The sequence below is a fragment of the Barbus barbus genome (genome assembly GCF_936440315.1).
Source record: "Barbus barbus genome assembly, chromosome: 41".
In the NCBI taxonomy this organism is placed as follows: Eukaryota; Metazoa; Chordata; class Actinopteri; order Cypriniformes; family Cyprinidae; genus Barbus; species Barbus barbus.
This window is the reverse complement of record NC_136719.1, coordinates 25,187,917-25,210,420: the sequence shown is the minus strand read 5'-3', so window position 1 is coordinate 25,210,420 and position 22,504 is coordinate 25,187,917. Positions and strand designations below refer to the sequence as shown.

Here is a 22,504-nt window from a genome sequence, read left to right as displayed (position 1 = left end):
TGTAATTTGTGCTACTGAAGGTGAACGTTTCATTCTCATACTAACAAGAATGGATCACGAAAGTAAGACAGTCTTCAGAAAACGCTTTATTTGACCGAACAGAATCCAGAATGATTTTATAATGTTCTGTAAAATAAAACACACACTGAAGTCATGAACTGGCTTGGATTTAAACCAGATCTGGTGTTTTGAATGGAGTCAGTCTGAGCCATAGATGATGATATACGCGTTTTCATTAATGTTCATTCGGCCGCAGCTGGAATTCATTTGGAGTTTGCAGAAAATTTCCCCCAAATTATACAAACCTCCGGATCTCGTGTTGCAGTGTTTGTAATTCCGCATCGCATGTTGTGTTGGGAATTACAGACATTTGTTTAAAGGATTTGTTTTGGATCTGGATAATATGGAATGACCTGCGCTGTTTGTTTTTTTGTAGCCCATCCAAGTAATTATGTGTAAATGAGATGATTAGCGAGCGAGCCGCGCGGGTCAGGAGGGATTCGAGAGTTTGTGTGAAAATAAACAAATCACACACTTAGACACACACATCTGTGAGAAAAGATGGAGAATAGCCAGAGAAACAGGACAGACAGAGAGGAAAATGGTGAGAGTGTTTACAGTAAAGACCGGCGACTAGAAAAAAGCGTTTAACTGAAACACACATAAGACAGACCAACACACTTAAATTAGTCTCAAGTTAGAATTCTAATGAGAAAATGTCTTAATGAGTGTGGGTTTATTTTCTGTGCTTTGTGACGTTCAGGTGGGACATGTCACAGTGCCTAATTAATGTTTTTTAAATAATACTGTCAATCATCAAGGATGCATTAAATTGATCAAAAGTGACAGTAAAGACATTTATAATGTTACAAAAGATTTATTTTTCAAATAGATGTGACCCTGGAGCACAAAAGCAGTCATAAGTAGCACGAGTATATTTGTAGCAATAGACAACAATACATTATATGGGTCAAAATTATTGATTTTTCTTTTATGCCAAAAATCATTAAGATATTAAGTAAAGATCATGTTCCATGAAGACATTTTGTAAATTTCCTACCATAAATATATTAAAACTTGTTTTTTGATTAGTGATATGCATTGCTAAGAACTTCATTTGAACAACTTTAAAGGTGATTTTCTCAATATTTTGATTTTTTTGCTCCCTCAGATTCCAGATTTTCAAATAGTTGCATCTCAGCCAAATATTGTCCTATCATAACAAACCATACATCAATGGAAAGATTATTTATTCACAAAATTGACCCTTATGACTGGTTTTGTGGTCCTGGGTCACAAATGTTCTTTGAATTTTCTATTCATCAAAGAATCTTGAAAAATAAAATGTATCATGGTTTCCACAAAAATATTGTGCAGCACAACTGTTTTTCAACATTGATAATATTCAGAAATGTGTCTTGATCAGTAAATCAGTATATTAGAATGATTTCTGAAGATCATGTGACACTGAAGACTGGAGTAATGATGCTGAAAATACAGCTTTGATCACAGAAATCAATTACATTACTAATGTTTTTTTACCATGTTTTTGTTTTACTGTACTGTAGGGTAGAGGGTCGTGTTAAAACTCAGCCTGTCTGTGTGATCGCTGCCATATGCTTGAGTACAAGTGTGTCAGATCTCTGGCAAACTCTTTTTCCTCCCGCACGCCCTCTAATTTAGTTATACTAGAGTTATTTAGGGTAAACATACACTCGTATCCACAGCCACACACTGACACACTCACTGTGTGTTAAAGGACAGGATGTGTTCAGATGTATATGTGTGTGTGTGTGTGTGTGTGTGTGTGTGTGTGTGTGTGTGTGTTTGGTCAGGCACTTTCCACGGATACACTACAAAATAGGGCTCCTGTTTATTTAACGAATGGAGGCCATACTAAATATTATATGAGCTGTTCTGAATATGTGAAATTCATTTTTGCAATACTTATTACTAAAATTTGGGATTGTAGGCCCTGTTTTCTAGCAATAAATATCAAAGAATTCAATGGTTATGCAGTCTGAAATATCCAATAACAGCCTCTTTGTATGCATCACATTGTGACAGATTCATGAAACAATCAGAGGCATGATAATGAGATTATACTGCCACAGTTATCGCCTAAAATAATCAGTCTATATAACCATAAATAAGTATACAGTAGAACTTTAGTAATCAGACTATAAAACCAAAATCATCAGACCATAAAACCCAATAATCTAACCAAGACTACATAACCAAAATAATGACATAATATAACCACAACAATCAGACAACATAGCCAAGTTATCTGACATAACATTACCACAACATAACCACAATTATCAGACCATACGACCACAATAATCAGACTATAGCCACTATGATCAGACTATATAACCGCAATGATCAGACTATATAACTGTAAGTAGACTATATATAGTAACTTTAGTAATCAGACTATATAACAACATTAATCAGACTATATAACCATAAGTAGACTATATATAGTAACTTTAGTAATCAGACTATATAACCACAATAATCAGACCAAATAACCGTTAGTAGACTATAACCACAATAATCAGACTATATAACCTTAAAAAGTAGACTATATATAGTATCCTCAGTAATCAGACTATATAATCATAATAAATTGACTATATTTTGTAGCATCAGTAATCAGATTATATAACCACAGTAATAAGACCATATAACAGTAAGTAGGCTATATAATCACAATAATCATACTTTAGCCATAATAAGTAGACTATATAATAATTGCAGTAATCATTACTCCAGTAATCAAGACTATATAACCACAATAATTAGACTATATATAGCAACTGCAGTAATCAGTTTATGTAACCACAATAATCATCTATGTAACTACTATGATCAGACTACATAAACATTTTTTATTATTATTTTTTACATTTTTCTTTATTTTTCCCATTTTGCAGTCACAGTTCCAAAACCGGGTCCTACACCTTCCTCCTCCTCATCCTCTTCCTCTAACCCTAAGCCACCTCGGCGCTCCATGCCGTCTCCTTACCGCCTGCCGACTCCTCTTCCTCAACTCCCTGTGAGGAAGGGCATTAGGGGACGGCGGCCGAAAAGTGAGACCATCGCGCTGCTGAAAGCCCTGGCCGCTTCCACTGCATCCCAGGACACAGAGGATCAAGGAGAAGCCACGCCCCAAACCACGCCCATTTCCCAGCATCCCCTGCATCCATACAAGAAGAGGGGACCTAAACCGGGCAGCAAGGTAGCATTAAAAGACATTTGTGTGGATTTATGAAGGACTGTCACATTAGATAAGGTTGTGGAGGGTGTCATTTGGTGAATTACTTAAGCAGATTGTGTTTTTGTTTCTCAGAGGAAGCCCAGACTCCTCCAAAGCGCCATGTCTATAGCAGCCAGCTCAGACTCCAGGGTGCCTATGACTCAGATGCCCAGTGATGGACTCTCTCCTCTGGGATCCCCCTCATCTGTGGTATCTACTGGTAATAAAATAAGCTTGTTTACAAATTGTTTACAAAAAGCTGCTAGTGTGCCATAAAAGAGAGGAAAATCTGACTTCTTAATCACTATATGACTACATAACCACACATTTTTGATTGTATAACCACAATAATCAGACTACGTAGCAACAATGATCAGATTATTTTACCAGAGGTATCTAACACCATAATCTGTTTATGTAAACATAATAAGACTTTAAAGGTTAAATAATAATAAAAAACCACAATTATCAGACCATAGGACCTAATAATCAAACTACATAACCAAAATGAGACAACATACCTAAAGTAAACAGACTACATAATCACAATAATCACACAACATAGCCACGATGATCAGATTATATTATCTGACTAAATAACCATAATAATCAGACTATTTTTGATTCAGACCATGACAATATTAATCAGACTATATAACCACATTTATCATATAATAATAATAAGTAGGCTATATACAGTAACTGCAGTAATAAGACTTTGTTACCACAATTATCAGACTATGACCATAATAGTCAGACTATATAACCACTATGAGCAGAATACATAAGCACAATAATCAGACATTATAACTACAGTAATCAGACTATATAACCACATTTATCATATAATTATAAGTAAGCTATAGACAACAACTGCAGTAATCAGACTTTGTAACCAAAATTATCAGACTATGACAATAATAATCAGACTATATAACCACTATGAACAGAATACATAACCACAATAATCAGACATTGTAACTACAGTAATCAGACAATATAATCACAATTATCAGACTGCATAACCATAAAAAGTAGACTATATACAGTAACTGTGGTAATCAGACTATGTAAACACAGTTATCAGACTGCATAACCATAAAAAGTAGACTATATACAGTAACTGTGGTAATCAGACTATGTAAACAGTTATCAGACTGCATAACCATAAAAAGTAGACTATATACAGTAACTGTGGTAATCAGACTATGTAAACACAATTATCAGACTGCATAACCATAAAAAGTAGACTATATACAGTAACTGTGGTAATCAGACTATGTAAACACAGTTATCAGACTGCATAACCATAAAAAGTAGACTATATACAGTAACTGTGGTAATCAGACTATGTAAACACAATTATCAGACTGCATAACCATAAAAAGTAGACTATATACAGTAACTGTGGTAATCAGACTATGTAAACACAATTATCAGACTGCATAACCATAAAAAGTAGACTATATACAGTAACTGTAGTAATCAGACTATGTAAACACAGTTATCAGACCATATGACCTTACTAATCAGACTATATAGCCACTATGATAAGACAAGATAACCACAATAATCAAACATTATAACTCACTCTATAACCTCAATTATCAGACTCTATAACCACAATTATCAGACTGCATAACCATAATAAGTAGACTATATACAGTAACTGCAGTAATCAGACTATGTAACCACTATGAAAAGATTACATGACCACAATAATCTGTTCAGATTCATTTTAATGCATTTTGTCATAATGTTTCTGTACAGTAATTTTTACACATGCCTGTCCTGTCTGTTTCCATCAGTATGCGTATATGTGAACAAACACGGGAACTGCGGCCCACATCTGGACCGTAAGCAGGTTCAGAGACTGCCAGATCACTTCGGGCCGGAGGCGGTGAATCTAGTTCTGCAGCAGACGGTTCAGGCCTGTCTGGACTGCGCGTACCAGCCCAAAGTGCTTCTGGGATGCCTGCAGAGCCAAGACAGTGAAGGAGAGGTGGTCAGAGGTACTGACGAGCATTTAACAACAAAACTGATTCAATATGATATTAAAGCACTCACAATAATGAAGTATCGGTTTGTCTCTCTAGTCCGAACAGATGGCGGGAAGCGGTTGGTGAAGCTGCCGTCAGCGTCGAGCGCCGGGTTTGTGTTGCACTTCCTGGAGCGAGTGTGTCGACACCTGCAGTGTGATAATCTGTTTAGCAGTCAACCGTTCAGTCCACACAACACCTATGACCGCGCTAAATCAGGTATATTTACAGGCTCAGACTGGCCACAAGAGTGTCTGGTGTTCTGATGCTGTGAAGTGTCACTTTATTTTGTTTATGTAAAGGAATAATTAACTAAAAAAATTATTTCTTCATTCACTCACCCTCAAGTTGCTTAAGTTGTTAGGTTAACTAATGTATTGTTGACTAAAACTATTAAAAATCATTCTCATTTGAAGAGGAAAGTAAATATTAAAAATACAAGGTGAAAAACCAAATAAACTAAATTGAAAATATATCAATACAAGCCATTTCAACATATTAATAAAATAAAATTTACTAAATAAAAGGAATTAAATAAGATTACAATACAGTACAATTTACAATTAAACTAATACAAAAAATCTAAATATTAATAAATCCTATAATAGCATATAAAAAATACTAAAAACTAATAAGACACAAAAAAGCAAAATATTTACTAAAACTAAAATATATTATGAAAATAAGCTAATTAAAAGTATTAATAAATACTATAATAGTATATACTAAAAAACTATTAAAATGACTAAAACACAAAATTACTAAAACAAAACAAAACTATGCAAATATGAAAATATGCAAACAAAAACAAAACTACTAAAACCAAAATTAAAATGAAACTGAAAATAAAAACTTATAAAAATATTAGTAAATACTATAATTGTATCAAAAGAATACTAAAAACAAATAAAAATGACAAAAGCATTAAAATGTAAATTAAAAAATAAAAATGAAAACTGGACATATAAAATTAAGAACTAATTAAAAATATCAATAATATAATACTAAAAGTAATAAAAATGTCAAAGCACATAAATAAATACTACATTTTAAACTACAATTAAACTTAAATCTGAAAAGATAAAAAAATAAAAGCCATACTATAATAGTATATATGGTAAATAAAACTAATAGAATGACAAAAGCACATAAAATGACTAACACTAAAATGAAAACAGAAAATATATAAATATGAATACTAAACTATTATAATACTATAAGTATAAAACTGGTATGTAAATAATACTAAAATAACACTGGTGACAATCTTTGAAACTCTTTTGTGTTGCACAGAAGTCAGTCATACAGATTTGGAAGGACCGGAGTGAGTAAATGATGGATTGTAATGTTATTTTTGTGTGTGTTTTGTGTAGTTAAAGAGGAGCTGTTGTCAGATGGTCCGTCTCTGAACAGAGGTGTGAAGCGGATCTCTAGAGACTCTCCGCCGTACTGCGCTCCTCTCTCCCCGAAACTCCTGCACACAGACACACACCCGTCAGAAGGTACAGCAAACATTAACTTTTGAGATTAATTACATGCTACATTTATTCAAGTAATTTATCTAATAAAATGGTTTTGCTCAGTCAGTGCAATTTCTAAAGATGTATGAAAAGAATTTCTATTGAATTATGAATAGTTATGTGTGTGTGTGTGTGTGTGTGTGTGTGTGTGTAGCAGAGACTCTTCCTCCAGAACATAATGGATTACTGAAGGAACAGCGCTTCATGGACTCCGCCTCTAATTCCATGACGCCCCGCCCACAGATCTTGAGAAGCACCTCAGAGTACCAATCAACACCCAGCAGCCCGTATTACCATGGCAACGGCCCGCCTCTACGCAGACATGCCTCTAACCCCCTCGCACAGAAACACAGACGAGTGGAGGGTGAGTCTCATGCAGACGTCACTGAGATGATATCAGAGATTACGTTCAGAAATTGAATTAGTCTTCTTTTAACATTTTCTGTTTTCATTTTAATTTCAGTTAAAGTTTTAGTAATTTTGTTGTGTTTTTGTCATTTTTTAAGGGCTGTAGTTTTATTAATTTATATTTTCAATTTAGTAAATGAATTATGAAAATGAGAAATAAAGCTGAAATGAAAAAAAAAAAAAAATTATGGGTTTTAGTTTCAGTTAACTATAATAACCCCGTTCCAGACCCTTGTAATTACAAATCAGCTGCCATTAGAATTGAGAGTCTATCATAACTATCATTTTGTTTTATTAGTTTAAATGTTGTGCATCTTTCGCTTTTATTATTGTAAATAAAAAATAAATTTAAATATATATTTTTTTTTTTCTAAAAATAAATTCAAATAAAAAATGGATTATGAAACAATTAAATAATATAAAAATACAGATAAAGATTAAATATGTCATTTGTTTAACTGCATATCATGCAACTATTAATTGTCATCAGAAAACCACAAACGTGTTGTTAAGTTATTGAAATATTTTCTTAAAATCTCTTAAAATCAAGAAAATATTTCAGTATTACAAGTGTTTTGTAAATATTAATGTGCATGATAATGTTTTATGCTTTATCTTAAATACTGCTCAGATTTTATAGTTCAAATAATGTGAAAGGTAATGAATATGTTTAATAATATACATTTATTTAAATTAAAGTATAAATATTAATAGTATATACATAATTATAAATATAATTATAAACTTTATTCACCATAATATACAGTTGAAGTCAAAGCTTTACATACACCTTTCAGAATCGGCAAAATGTTAATTATTTTACCAAAATAAGAGGGATCATACAAAATGCATGTTATTGTTTATTTAGTACTGACCTGAATAAGATATTTCACATAAAAGATGTTTACATATAGTCCACAAGAGAAAATAGTTGAATTTATAAAAATTACCCCGTTCAAAATTTTACATACCCTTGATTCTTAATACTGTGTTGTTACCTGAACGATTACTGCCCTGCGGCCCAGTCTCTGCTTCAGTATGTCACAGCACATGTTGGCATTCATGGTTCCCTCAATGAACTGTAGCTCCCCAGTGCCGGCAGCACTCATGCAGCCCCAGACCATGACACTCCCACCACCATGCTTGACTGTAGTCAAGACACACTTGTCTTTGTACTCCTCATCTGGTTGCCGCCACACACGCTCGACACCATCGGAACCAAATAAGTTTATCTTGGTCTCATCAGGCCACAGGACATGGTTCCAGTAATTCATGTTCTTAGTCTGCTTGTCTTCAGCAAACTGTTTGCGGGCTTTCTTTTGCATCATCTTTAGACGAGGCTTCCTTCTGGGACGACAGCCATGCAAACCAATTTGATGCAGTGTGTGGCGTATGGTCTGAGCACTGACAGGCTGACCCCCCCACCCCTCCAACCTCTGCAGCAATGCTGGCAGCACTCATACGTCTATTTCCCAAACACAACCTCTGGATATGACGCTGAGCACGTGCACTCAACTTCTTTGGTCGACCATGGCGAGACCTGTTCTGAGTGGAACCTGGCCTGTTAAACCGCTGTATGGTCTTGACCACCATGCTGCAGCTCAGTTTCAGGGTCTTGGCAATCTTCTTATAGCCTACGCCATCTTTATGTAGAGCAACAATTCTTTTTTTCAGATCCTCAGAGAGTTCTTTGCCATGAGGTGCCATGTTGAACTTCCAGTGACTGGTATGAGAGAGTGAGAGCGATAACACCAAATTTAACACACCTGCCCATTCACACCTGAGACCTTGTGACACTAACGAGTCACATGACACCGGGGAGAGAAAATGGCTAATTGGGCCCAATTTGGACATTTTCACTTAGTGGTGTACTCACTTTTCTTGGCCAGCGGTTTAGACATTAATGGCTGTGTGTTGAGTTATTTTGAGGGGACAGCAAATTTACACTGTTATACAAGCTGTACACTCACTACTTTACATTGTAGCAAAGTGTCATTTCTTCAGTGTTGTCACATGAAAAGATATAATAAAATATTTACAAAAATGTGAGGGGTGTACTCACTTCTGTGAGATACTGTAGATGAACTAGTGATATATGTATATACACTGAACAAAATTATAAACGCAACACTTTTGTTTTTGCCCCCATTTTTCATGAGCTGAACTCAAAGATCTAAGACTTTTTCTATGTACACAAAAGGCCTATTTCGCTCAAATATTGTTCACAAATCTGTCTAAATCTGTGTTAGTGAGCACTTCTCCTTTGCCAAAATAATCCATACACGCTGTCTGCCATCTGCCCTGTACAGTGAAAACCGGGATTCATCCGTGAAGAGAACGCCTCTCCAAAGTGCTAGACGCCATCGAATGTGAGCATTTGCCCACTCAAGTCAGTTACGATGACGAACTGCAGTCAGGTCGAGACCCCGATGAGGACGACAAGCATGCAGATGAGCTTCCCTGAGACGGTTTCTGACAGTTTGTGCAGAAATTCTTTGGTTATGCAAACCGATTGTTGCAGCAGCTGTCCGGGTGGCTGGTCTCAGACGATCTTGGAGGTGAAGATGCTGGATGTGGAGGTCCTGGGCTGGTGTGGTTACACGTGGTTTGCAGTTGTGAGGCTGGTTGGATGTACTGGCAAATTCTCTGAAATGCCTTTGGAGACGTCTTATGGTAGAGAAATTATCATTCAATTCACGGGCAACAGCTCTGGTGGACATTCCTGCAGTCAGCATGCCAATTATACTCTCCCTCAAAACTTGCGACATCTGTGGCATTGTGCTGTGTGATAAAACTGCACATTTTAGAGTGGCCTTTCATTGTGGCCAGCCTAAGGCACACCTGTGCAATAATCATGCTGTCTAATCAGCATCTTGATATGCCACACCTGTGAGGGGGATGGATTATCTCTGCAAAGGAGAAGTGCTCACTAACACAGATTTAGACAGATTTGTGAACAATTTTTGAGAGAAATAGGCCTTTTGTGTACATAGAAAAAAGGAACAAAAAGAAACTTAGACATAGAAAAATCTTTGAGTTCAGCTCATGAAAAATGGGGGCAAAAACAAAAGTGTTGCGTTTATAATTTTGTTCAGTGTATAATACATATATTATTGAAATATGTATATACAGTAGGATATATACATATATCACTATATATATATATATATATATATATTATACGTTTCAAATGTCTATTTTTGGTAAATGTAATTTTAAATAATAATTTCATTTGTAAAGCATTTCAGTCACTGGATAATACAAAATAGACATTAGCACGTGGTTATTTAATATATAAACCATTTTAGTGTCAACATTTTGACAGAAATAACTATATTTAAATATATACTATTTAATTCTACTATGTAGTACATCAAACTCAGAGAAACATCAGAGACTGACAGCATAATCACGTTAGCATCTCTCTCTCTTTCCAGCTGCCAGCTCTACCACGGGTCCTGAGACAGCGGCGGTGGCGGCGGACCTTCCCAGAATCCCCGGCAGGAGCCCGTCTTCGTGGTCCATAGAGGAAGTGATGCAGTTTGTGCGGGACGCAGACCCAACAGCGCTGGCTCCTCACGCAGAGCTCTTCAGAAAACACGTCAGTGACCTTCACACTAGTGATGTGTCGAACATGAATGATTCGTTCAATTTGACCTAGTCTTTAATATGACTCGGTAACGACGATTTCGCATTAACCGCGCATGCGCAACATCATATGTGACCCTGGAGCACAAAACCAGTCTTAAGTCGCTGGGTTATATTTGTAGCAATAGCCAAAAATACATTGTATGGGTCAAAATTATCCATTTTTCTTTTATGCCAAAAATCATTAGGATATTAGGTAAAGATCATGTTCCATGAAGATATTTTGTAAATTTCCTACCGTAAATATATCAAAACTTAATTTTTGATTAGTTATATGCATTGCTAAGAACTTCATTTGGACAACTTTATTTTCTCAATATTTTGAATTTTTTGCACCCTCAGATTCCAGATTTTCAAATAGTTGTATCTCAGCCAAATATTGTCCTGCCATAACAAACCATACATCAATGGAAACATTATTTATTCAGCTTTCAGAAGATGTATAAATCTCAATTTTGAAAAATTGACCCATATGACAATCATGGTTTTGTGGTCCAGGGTCACATATTAGTTCTACAGGAAACAGAAATGATTAGTTCACCTCTCGATTCTTGATTCGTTCGTTCTTTTGTCATGTGACGTGACAGCAGTATTGGATACAGAAATTAGTTAATAATTACCAACGTTCCTTACAAACGAGTAGGGATGTAACAGTCTGAAAATTTCTTATCATGATAATAGTGACCAAAATTATCACGCTTATCAGTATTATCACGGTATTGTTCAAATGTGCTGGAAATGTTCATAAAGGTCTGGCACAAATCGTTTCACCAAGTTTTATATTTAAAATCAACAAAACAAATAAAATGACTTTTTGTTTGCATGAACACTAAACTGACAACAATTTATCTAATAGCATGTTCGAAATTTTCAAATAAAGCTTTGAAAAAGTTTTATAAAAAGATAAACCTCACATTTCAGCCTTTAAATAAAAAATAGGGTTAAGTCTAAATTGTAATTGATTAATAAATGATTATATGTATTTTATCAGCTCCATAAATTACTCTAGATAACTTATCTGAATTGTTTAAATGTGTAGAATCCAACTAAACTTGTTTTTCATCAACCGGTCAAAATTTAACAGCCAGGCATGCCTTTCTGTTTCTCATAATCTGGCCTTGGTTGCATTATACTTTTATTGCATTAACAGGAACGAAATGACTCAAAAAAAGATTTGTTCATTTAGATGAACGAGATTCAAAGATCCGAGTCTGTAAAACGATCTGATCTTCCCATTACTACTTCATGCGCTCTCTGTGATTTATATTTGCCTGTAAATCAAGCGCGGTGCGAGGGAGAGTGGGAACATGTATTATCTGTGTTTAGACTTGACCGGCGAGATTCACACACACACACACACACACACCCCATCTGGACAGACTCACAGCTGTATCCGTATTGAGGAGTAGCTCATACAACAGCATTACTAAATTAACTCCTTTCTTTAGTGCTAGTATTCAAATTGTGTGAAAGTAATGCTGGTTTTATCATGTGAAATCTTGCATCTAGGTTATGGCATCAATTCCCAGAAAATGCAACAAATAATAAAAAAAATTCTAAACTTACATGCAATGCAAATCGCTTCTGCCAAATGCATAAACGCAAACACACACTCATGCTTAAAAAGTGAGCAATAAGCAAAAACGCTCTTTTTAAAATATTCTCTTGATTACATTATATGTGGGAATCCTAATTAATTTTAGCAAATATTTATACGGTTTATTTCAGTAAATGAAATTATTTACTGACTTTTTTTTTTTTAAGTAAAATGTCATTAGATACCGATCTTCTCAAAAATCGTTAAAATATTATTTTATTAATAAAATTAATAATATCAATAAATAATTAATATTATGAATATTCATTAAATAATGTTTATTATATAAAATTAATTTTAATATTTATGCTTCATTCTCTTAATGTTTTTGTCATAGATATCAGGTAAATAATGCTCATATTTTTGGTTGTTTAAATTATGTAATCTGGTAGGTAGTGAATACATTTAACAAATTAAACACTTTATTTGCTATGAAATAATAAATACAAATTTTAAATTATTTACTTATAATATATTTAATATTTATTTGAAGCTGACTACATTTTTAAAAGAATAATGACTTATTTTGCCGTTTGAATTATGAATAGCTTGTCACTATGTTTACAATTTGATGTTTATAAGGTTTTACTAGAAATATTTAGTATAGATTTATGTGCATGCTAACTGAGATCCTTAATGTTTTTGTCATAAATACCATTATATTTCAGTTGTTTAAATAATATCAAATGAAAGGTATTCAAAACATACATTTATTTCAATAAGTGTGTAATATTAAAATGATAAAGTTTATTTACTATAAAATAGTAGTACATTCTATAACTAACTAGCTTCTATAACATGTATTTTTTAATTATATATTTACTGCTGACTGGTTTTTATAAGGCCAACTTGACTGTATTTTGCATTAAGTGCTACTTATGACTGCTTTTGTGCTCCAGGGTCACGTTTAGGACGGCTAGTATGCGAATTGGGACGCTGCAACCGTCTCATGAATAACGGAAAATTCTGTGTTTGGCGGGAAAAGTGTTAACCGTGGTAAAACTCTGTCTGCAGGAGATCGACGGTAAAGCTCTGATGTTATTGAGGAGCGACATGGTGATGAAGTACATGGGTCTGAAACTCGGACCGGCGCTCAAACTCTGCCACCACATCGAGAGACTCAAGCAGGGCAAGCAGTGAAACACACGGACAGAAACCTCACCTCCACACCGACACGCTGCTACAGAGGGGGCTGATGGGAAACCGCCGTGTGCTGCTCAGCGGACAGGCTCGTCTCTCCATAAACACACACACCTGGACGTTCATCTGCAGCCAGAGCACACTCCGAGGAACATTAGTGCCGCTCTCTGGGAACGACCAGCGAACGGGAGCGAAGGTGTGTTTGGATGGGTCTTACCTCCTGCCATCTCGTCTCCCCAAAGATGCAGATGCTTTACGGGCTGATTAGCTCACCGATAGTGGTGGTGTTTGAGTCTGATGTTGGCTATTTATCGCTCTACCTCCCGTGACGTCATACTAGTTCACAGGTGTTTCTGGAATCACTTACAGCCACTGAATACCTGCTTTTTAGTTGCGTTTCGTTTATGTATTTAGTTCAAACAAAACACATCATGTTTTGCAATCCTAAAGGAAAAGTTCTGCCAATCGTCATTATTTACGTCGAATTTTGTAGAATGTTCACGCTGCTCGTTTTCATGCAATTTTGCTACATTGGCGAACTTATTTTTGACCAAACAGACCCTTTAAACGGCTTGTTTTTGTTTGGTTGGAGATTAGATTTAAGAGTGTTTTCGCTCCAGACATCAAAACAATACCAATCGCATATTTTGAACCAGTTTGGCACATATTAATTTAAGTAAATCACATCAGAACAAAAAAAAAAACATTTAGGCCTAAAATTGGCATTTATGTATTTGAATTGTATATAAAATGTCCATCTTTTTGTATTACACAGTTTTAACAGATTTTTGCACTCAGAATCATTGCAAGGTTATATTTGATTATTTAAATATTTTCAAAATGCATTAATTCAAATCGCTTAGAATCAGCATAAATTGTTAACTGCGAAAACAATTACATTAATTCAGTTTAAAATGATAAACATGGTTAAATATGACAAGCAGTGAAACCAAAATTATATGAGATCAAAATATAATATATATATATATATATTAGTGCTGTCAAATAATTAATCGTGATTAATCCAAAATTAAAGTTTTTGTTTACATAATATATGTGTGTACTGTGTATATTTATTATGTATATATAAATACATAATGTTTGTATTTATATATACATAAATATACACAGTACACACATATACATTATGTAAACAAAAACTTATTTTGGATGCGATTAATCGTTTGACAGCACTAATATATATATATAAATGTAAATACATAATTTTATAAATAAAAATATACATATATTTAAAATATATAAAGCTGGTTGTTGCGTATTCAATTCTGTATGACTGACAAATATGCATCACATTAAGTTTATTCATGTTAAAACTGTGAAATCTAAACTTTTATATGCAATTTAAATACATAAATCTTAAATGTAAGCCTAAACAGTAATGAAATACTGTAGGTTTAATCTTTAACAGGGAAATGCCCTTCTGCTTTGAAAAACCTCAGAGTTATGTCATATATCTAATATAGTTTTCCGTACACTGTGTTTTTCCTCTATCGCTGTGTATTTTCTCTTTCTCGTCTCGAGTGTGGATGTTCCAGAGCGTTATAATGCTTTCGAGATAACGCTGTTTGAGTTGACCTCGGGTTTGTTACAGAAACTCGTCGAGCTCTTATCTGGGGAATGTTTGAATGGACTTGTGTTACGAAGTGTTGTGAAGCCAGGGTTAGACGTTAACCTAACACCTCCACCAGCCGCAGAACAGTATTCAAGAGACCGAAACGCAGCACGTGATGGAGAAATGAACGAGTGCCGCTCGAGAACAGGAAAGTCGTCTAAACTTGTTCATTTCAATGAAGCGTCGCAGTAGAAGCCTCATTTGAAATATCACTAAAATAGTGGGAATGTGATGTAATGTGAACGCCGGCGTGTCCTTTATCTCGAAGTTTATGTTGATATTTGATCAGTTTCATTGATAGATCAGACGTCAATGGTGTATTATGGGTTTAACCATAAAACTCAGCAACAGGAATGTACAATTTTGTAGAGAAGAAATATTTTAAGCTGCACACGTTGTATATGGAGGTGGGAAGCGTTTATTTGGGGGGCTGTTTATTCGGGATTCGTTGTTTAATATACCTTGTACTGCCTTCCAGCGCTTTTTACCGGGAGGAAACGTCCATCTATGTTCAAATTGCCTTGCTTTATTTTGAGACTTCTCAGGTTTTTTTCCATCTTTTGTAACGTAGCATTTCAAGTTAGTCGTGAGTGTGATCGTTTAGACTTTTCAGTTCCTTTGTCAAACCTTTTGTAAAAAAGAAAATCACATGTATTCGTAATGTTGTGCCATATAGATTCATCAAATGATTGAATATCAATACTTGTTATGGAAACACACACATGCTTCGATCTTGATACCAGAGACGTTTTTAATCATGAAATTTTTAAAGCTAATGCATTCGTCACATACACATTTTCAACGATACAAATAATAAATATATAATTTAAAACATCACCAGACTCGGTTTCATTCTTTTACCCATTCAGTTGTTTACAAAAGCTCTTCATGTTAAAAAACAAACACAAACAAACATTCAATACGTAAAAGTTCAGTACCTGGAAAAGAGTTGGAGGGTCGTCTGACACAAATTAATTCACATCATAGAAACGCTCATGGTTTATTCATAAACTTCATCTGGTGTTCATGCGGATTGTTTTTTGTGTAGATCTGAGAAGAGTGAGAATATACTGTATCACATGCTGGAAAATGATTTACACCGCAAGATTTTGAAACATTTGTCAAAACTGAGTGACTTTTTGCTTAAACCAAGAAAAAACATCCACCAGTGTGTTAAGAAATATAAACGTATTTCAAAGGAAAACAAGTTTATTTTTCTTACTTAGTCACTATAAGCAATTTTTCAGAAAATAACACATTTTGCTTCTCAAGTGAATACATTTTGATTTAAGAATGTTTAGATATTTGTGCTGGAAAAAAAACTGAGGAAGGACATTTTTGCAAGGCTTTAGAGTTAAAAACACACTTCAGTGCTGACAAAAAAAGTAAAATTGCTCATCAGATGTATTTAGTGTATGCTATAAAACCCAATACTTGAGAGTGTACTCTGAAAATGGAGGAAATCTGTCAAGCTGAAGAGAAAGTTCATAGAGTTCGACATGAAAACCTTTCCTGGCTCAATGTGAACTATAAAAGACGCCTTCCTGATTTTCCTTCTGCAGGAATTCCAATAAGCAAACACGCAAACACGAGACGGCACATTTCATACTGACATGTCAAATAAATCCTGACTGGCTTTCATCTTTCTTTCTACGGACACTTCTGATGGTGTGTCTAGAAGCTCATTTTGAGCCACTGCATCATATTGGTACTGACTTTAAATTACGTTACACAGACTCTTCACGTGTGACCAAACGAGACTCCTGTTGGTTTGGCTGTACCTACAAATGAAACGTTCAAAGCTGGTAGTTTCGCTGTGGAGATGATCTTACGGTTGGGGTGAACTTGCATGAAGTATGAAATACAGCACCTTATATAGAATAAAAGTTGATTTACTGAGTTTACTCCTGTTGTTTAAAAGGAGATTTTGGGTAAAGTTCACAAAAATGGTCAAGAACATGCCAGCAAGTCATACTGCTCCCCAAAATAAAAAGATATAAAATAAATTAGATTTTGCTTTAAGAAAATTAATAGAATTCTGTCCGATGAGAATTTTTTTGCATCGTGATTTTTTTATCTTAAACACCATTTTCCATCCAAATTCTCATTATTGTAAATGCACAAAAAAGTCAAAGTAAAATTTGTAACGGATTTATATATTGTGACAGTATTTTACCTTTAATGCTGCTATAAATTGAAAAAAAAAAGTATTACAGTAATTTTGTGGTCAACTAAATACAGTAACTGAGAAAATATTATTATATATAATTTCTCATTATGATGAAAAGAAATGGTGTTTATAATAACAATATCACAATGCATAAACAAACTAACCAACTAACTAAAAATGGTCCTAAAAACAGTTCTTTCTGAATTCTGATTCTATTCATTTTCTTAATGCAAAATCTAATTTCTTTTGTATATTTTCATTTTTTGGGTGCAATATGACTTGCTGGCATGTTCTTGACCATTTTTGTGAACTTTACCCAAAAATATCCTTTTGAACAACAGGAGTAAACTCAGTAAATCAACTCTACTCAGTAAATGCCACTTATATATATATATATATATATATATATATATATATATATATATATATATATATATATATATATATATATACAGACAGACAGATAGATGGAAACACGATGCATTAAGAGAAAACTTTTGAACAGGATGAAGATGTAAAATGCAAAAGATGCTGGAAAACTGAAGATTCCGCAGGACATGGAGTATTTTTCTAAAGAACAGCACTCAGTTTAACTGTTCAGAACAACCATCACAAAACCAAAAAACAGTCATGGATCATCCAGGTAACCACACACAACAACATTAAGAACCAAACTGTTGAATGGGGTTGTTTTAATAATTTCGGCTATTTTTTTGTCTTGTGGACTAAATGTAATCATCTTTTATGTAAAATATCTTACTCAGGACAGTACTAAATAAAAAATACCATGCATTCTGTATGATCTCTCTTATTTTGTTAAAATTACTCACATTTTCACAGATTCTGCAAGGGGTTCACAAACTTTCAAGCAGCACTGTATATACATATATATATATATATGCGCTTATGGGGTTAATTTTGCTGATTCAGTATTGAGGTTGTGATCTGGGTTTGTCAGCTGTAGCACAGTTTTAATAAGTTGATTACTAAACTGGGATGATCATTAGGTTAATGAGAGGGTGGAAACCTGTGGTTCAATACACGCCCTCGTGCTATCAATCAAACCACCAGCCACATGAAAGCAACAAAAACAGATTTTGTGCCATAAAGCAGCATTCGTGATCCACATTAAAATTTTTAATGAATGGTTTAAAGTTAAAAAGTGGCATTTAATTTTATCCATCAGAAATGTATTTGATCATGAAAACCGAGATAATGAGGCCAGACTTAAAGGGGAGTATGCAGTGGATTGTACATATCACCAGCACACACCTTTGAAGAGGTGTTTTGACTGAGACTGAAGGTCAAGTTCACCCTCAAGAGCATCTCCACATATTCAAATGGTAACACTTTTAATTGTATCATTATTGCTGTAACCTTTTATCCTGTAATGTTACTTGGCATTAAATGTTCTGCATTATCTATTAGCAAGACTGCATCACCTGCAACAGTAGCTTAAAACATCGACTAAATAGTCTTAATATTAGCCAATTGCTTGTGCAACTTTGCTGATATCACCCAAGTTCTTCATTTTTATCAAAGATTTTTAAAACAAGGAATAACATACACCGATGAATTTTGCACAACATGACAAGTAATGACAAGTATAAAGAAAACCAAGCTCACCCGAGAAGGAAAACTGATCTTAATGCTTGCTGAGGGATAGATGTTTAATTTTGAACTCTTCACGTCCATTGTCAGCAATTCACCATCTAAAACACTGAAGGTATATTAGGATTATTCTTTACACTGTTGCAAGTGAAACTCTCCTTGTGTGTTCACACAGCTGGCTGACTATAACCTAAAAAATGACTGAGAGTTGAACCCACGGCCATAAAAACAGCATTAATAAGCCATTTCACTCAGATTTGTTGTCGTTAGGGACGAACCCCCAATGATTATTTCGTTTTAATTTGGTTTGAGGCGGGTGGGGGGAGGCTTTTTGCCCCCCAAAGGGAGAATGATGAAAACTATGCTTTGTTGCTACTGACAACCATTTCCTCCAATCATCAGACTTAATGAAACCGAGATCTGGGCTTTGCCAAGTCCTTATCAGGCTACCATGCTAACTGCTTACCCCTCCTGTTCTTCAAAGAGAATGCTCCGCTCCAATGCCCCACTGATTAATACAGTGAATAGGAAAGCAAAAGGTCACGGTACCCTTCTACAGTTCATTAGGACCAAAATGGGAAACATCTTGCACTCCAAGTGTAAACAGCGAGAGGAGAGCAAGAATACAGCATACTAGCGATAGGAGAATTTGTCAGTGCTGCACGTCACGTTTCTCACTGACAGCTGGCCAGGTTTCAAAACAGATCTCATGCATATTAATGACAATGCAGATTACGCATGATGAATCATTCATGAGGAGGTGTGACCGAATTCAAAATGCATAGGAAGGGAGTCGATTCTGGCATTAATGCTAAAAAATATCAGTAGTAGTGCAGTTTAGGCAGTTCAGATTGATTCTTTTATACTTGGAGCATTTTCCTGTCGACTTCATCTGATTGCTTTATAATGAATGGATCAAATGCCAACCGTCAGACCAGAGGCGGCCAGCATCAGTCTAAATCATCTGGACAGCTTGGAGAACAAGCTTTAGGCTTTATTTCTGCCAGGAATGCATTTATCATCATCATACCCTGGTTAAATTTCTCAGACCAGCTTTTTCACTGTAGTTATTTATTTAGGTACACCTCAGTAGCCGTTTCATTGCTCATGTCCTTGGTTGTCCCTTCTCACTCTCAAAGCAAGAGAGCATGTGTTATTTTCTGGGCAGAAACGCCAGTCGCTGCTTCTTTATTGGCAGTATATGAATCTCCTGGGAGCTTACTTTCTTCAGTTTGATGCCTCTGTTTTTAGAGATCTTTTTGAGCGTGTCACTGGATTCTCCTCGCTGATCCCCTGGGACTCTGGGCAGTGCGGCGTAGCCCCCTTGACTGGCATCACGTTTGATGGAAAAGTTCTTTGTAGAAACGCCTGATAATCCTTTTAGCTTGCTGCAGAAAATGGCAGGCATGGCGTCTTTGACTGACACGATGACTTTGGCAGTCTGCGACGTGCTGACGATCTCGATGTTGCCACTTCCGGTGAGCGCAGAGTCATGTACCGCCCCAGCCACTGTGCTACCGTGACCGCTGTCTACCACCCACTTGTGCTGTCTGCTGAACTCTAGAGATGCTAAACCACTTAGCAGCTTGGTGTCTAACTTCGGTGTGCAGTCTACTGGCCGGAGAACCCCAAGAGCCAAAGCCCCACTGCTAACATCGTCCCCCAAGTGGCACAACCTCTCCCGCTCCGGGGCCAACGGCCCATATGTGCTACAAGTCTGGATGCATGTCTTTCTTATACTAGGTATAGACAAATCAAGGACACTGTCTTGCTGAAACAGCTGGATCCCTTGTGGCATGTCAACATGCATTGAAGGTTGAGGTGCCCTTATGGATAAATCTAGCACTTCTCCATCTGTCACTACAGGGGACGAGCAAGAGCGAAGAGACTGTTGGACTACTGCCATTTCCTTGCTGGTAAATGTCAAATGAGGGGAGATGTCACTAGGTGAAGTCTGTGTGCTTTTGCTTGAAGTACAAGCCGGTTTAGGGGTGTCTACCCCTACCTTGCAAGTGGAGACCGGGACTGGGATTGGCACTGGGATTGGAAGAGGCACTGGAAGTGGGATCACAACAGGATAGGGGACGAGCAAGGTGGCTGGAGGCACCAGAGGGGCTAGTGGACAGCTGTAGGGGTGCGAGAGAGGTGGAGGAGGAAGGAACGCAGAGGAAAGGTCAACTTGCGGGGAAGACACTGGGTGGCAAGTGGGAGAAGAGTTGCCTTGGCCAGGGAAGAGGTCCTGCAAGATGGCTGCAAAGTTAGGGTTCTGAAGAAGAGTCAGTAGACTAGTATCGAACACTGGACTTGTGCCTTTCTGGTCCAGGACTGGAGGGGCTCCAAGAGCAAGAGATGGGTTCTGGCACAGGATGCTGTTCTGCAGTGGCAGGGCAGGACAAGTTGCCATTTGTTGAAGCAATTGAGGATTCAAATGTTGGAGGACTTGTTGTTCCAAGACCAGAGGTAGGGACACGGGGCCCTGACTAGTCATCAGGTACGAAGTGGCCCCTGATTGTCCGACTTGAGGGCCAGCTGGTCCAGCAAGGATTGGCAATACTACTGGACTCTCGCCTAAGCAGATTGGCTGGAGCACAGTTGTAGCAACCTTCAGGGCAACACCGTTGGGAGACTCAGCAGCCGGGGTCACCACGGGGGTGGCTTGTATTGTTAGCAAGGGCGACGGGGATCGCTTTGTGATGGTTGGAGAGCTGACATTCCATGTCTCGGTTGAAATAATTGGAGTGGGTTCTCCTTCGAGTTTCCCAACTGCATTGGTGACGGCGGATCCACCATTGCAGACCTCTTCCTGAGGGTTTGCCATGTCTACGGCTACAGAATCTTTGTACGGCTCTTCCATCGTGTCTTGATTATGTAAATCTCTTTCAGGTGCTGCAAGTAGAGGATTTCATGGTTTTCTTCAACACAAACCCTAGAATCAAATGGGAGAAGAGGATTAGTAGTTGGCAATAACTGTGTCGATGTAAACCACAATAGTCAACATAGTAATTGTTGGTAAACCTTCATAATCTGTTATATCCTTACCTGTCCTCTACAACTTAATACACAAAGCTAACAAGGCACCAAGGAGCCATTGTTTCCTTTTCTGCTAAAAGTTCAGCCATCTGTTTTTGTCCATCTAGAACTGTAAGCTTTCAGAATGACGTCATGACACGAGAGTGGAATCGCAGACACAAACACAGAATTATGGGAGACACCAGAAGAAAGTTTACAAAGACTTGGACCCTTTTGCACAGACAGACTGCTTCGCTGGCTTGGGAGGGGAGCAAAGAGAGCACGGGGGAGGATTTGATGAAATTACGTCGCAGAGTGCCTGGGTTTATTTGTTTATAAGCCAGCGTTAGTGTGGAGTTTATTACACAAAATACTGCCAAGACTATGAAGTGAACCTCCCTCTGGCAAACACACAGAGAGTGAAAGAACGCCAGAGAGACAGAAATGAGGAAAAAGAGAGTACC

At 36.4% G+C, this 22,504-nt stretch overlaps 2 protein-coding genes across 2 annotated transcripts in view; one reads left to right on the top strand and one right to left on the bottom strand.

The window, feature by feature from the left end:
* LOC306860270 (sex comb on midleg-like protein 2) overlaps window positions 1-14,307 on the top strand; it is a 30,548-nt gene extending 16,241 nt beyond the window's left edge. The window contains exons 8-15 of the mRNA XM_079401885.1: window positions 2,943-3,247; window positions 3,359-3,485; window positions 5,074-5,277; window positions 5,362-5,523; window positions 6,678-6,806; window positions 6,979-7,188; window positions 10,670-10,833; window positions 13,492-14,307. Of these exons, the coding sequence (XP_079258011.1) occupies window positions 2,943-3,247; window positions 3,359-3,485; window positions 5,074-5,277; window positions 5,362-5,523; window positions 6,678-6,806; window positions 6,979-7,188; window positions 10,670-10,833; window positions 13,492-13,617 (1,427 nt within the window). The 3' untranslated portion in view covers window positions 13,618-14,307. The remainder of the gene's footprint in view (window positions 1-2,942; window positions 3,248-3,358; window positions 3,486-5,073; window positions 5,278-5,361; window positions 5,524-6,677; window positions 6,807-6,978; window positions 7,189-10,669; window positions 10,834-13,491) is intronic.
* A 4,444-nt stretch (window positions 14,308-18,751) lies between these two features.
* Window positions 18,752-21,885, bottom strand: LOC306860278 (retinoic acid-induced protein 2-like; the record flags this gene model as incomplete). Its single annotated transcript, XM_079401895.1, has 1 exon — window positions 18,752-21,885. One exon carries the CDS (start codon window positions 21,883-21,885, stop codon window positions 20,185-20,187), a length of 1,701 nt encoding a protein of 566 aa, XP_079258021.1. The 3' UTR covers window positions 18,752-20,184.
* Between the last annotated feature and the right edge of the window lie 619 nt (window positions 21,886-22,504).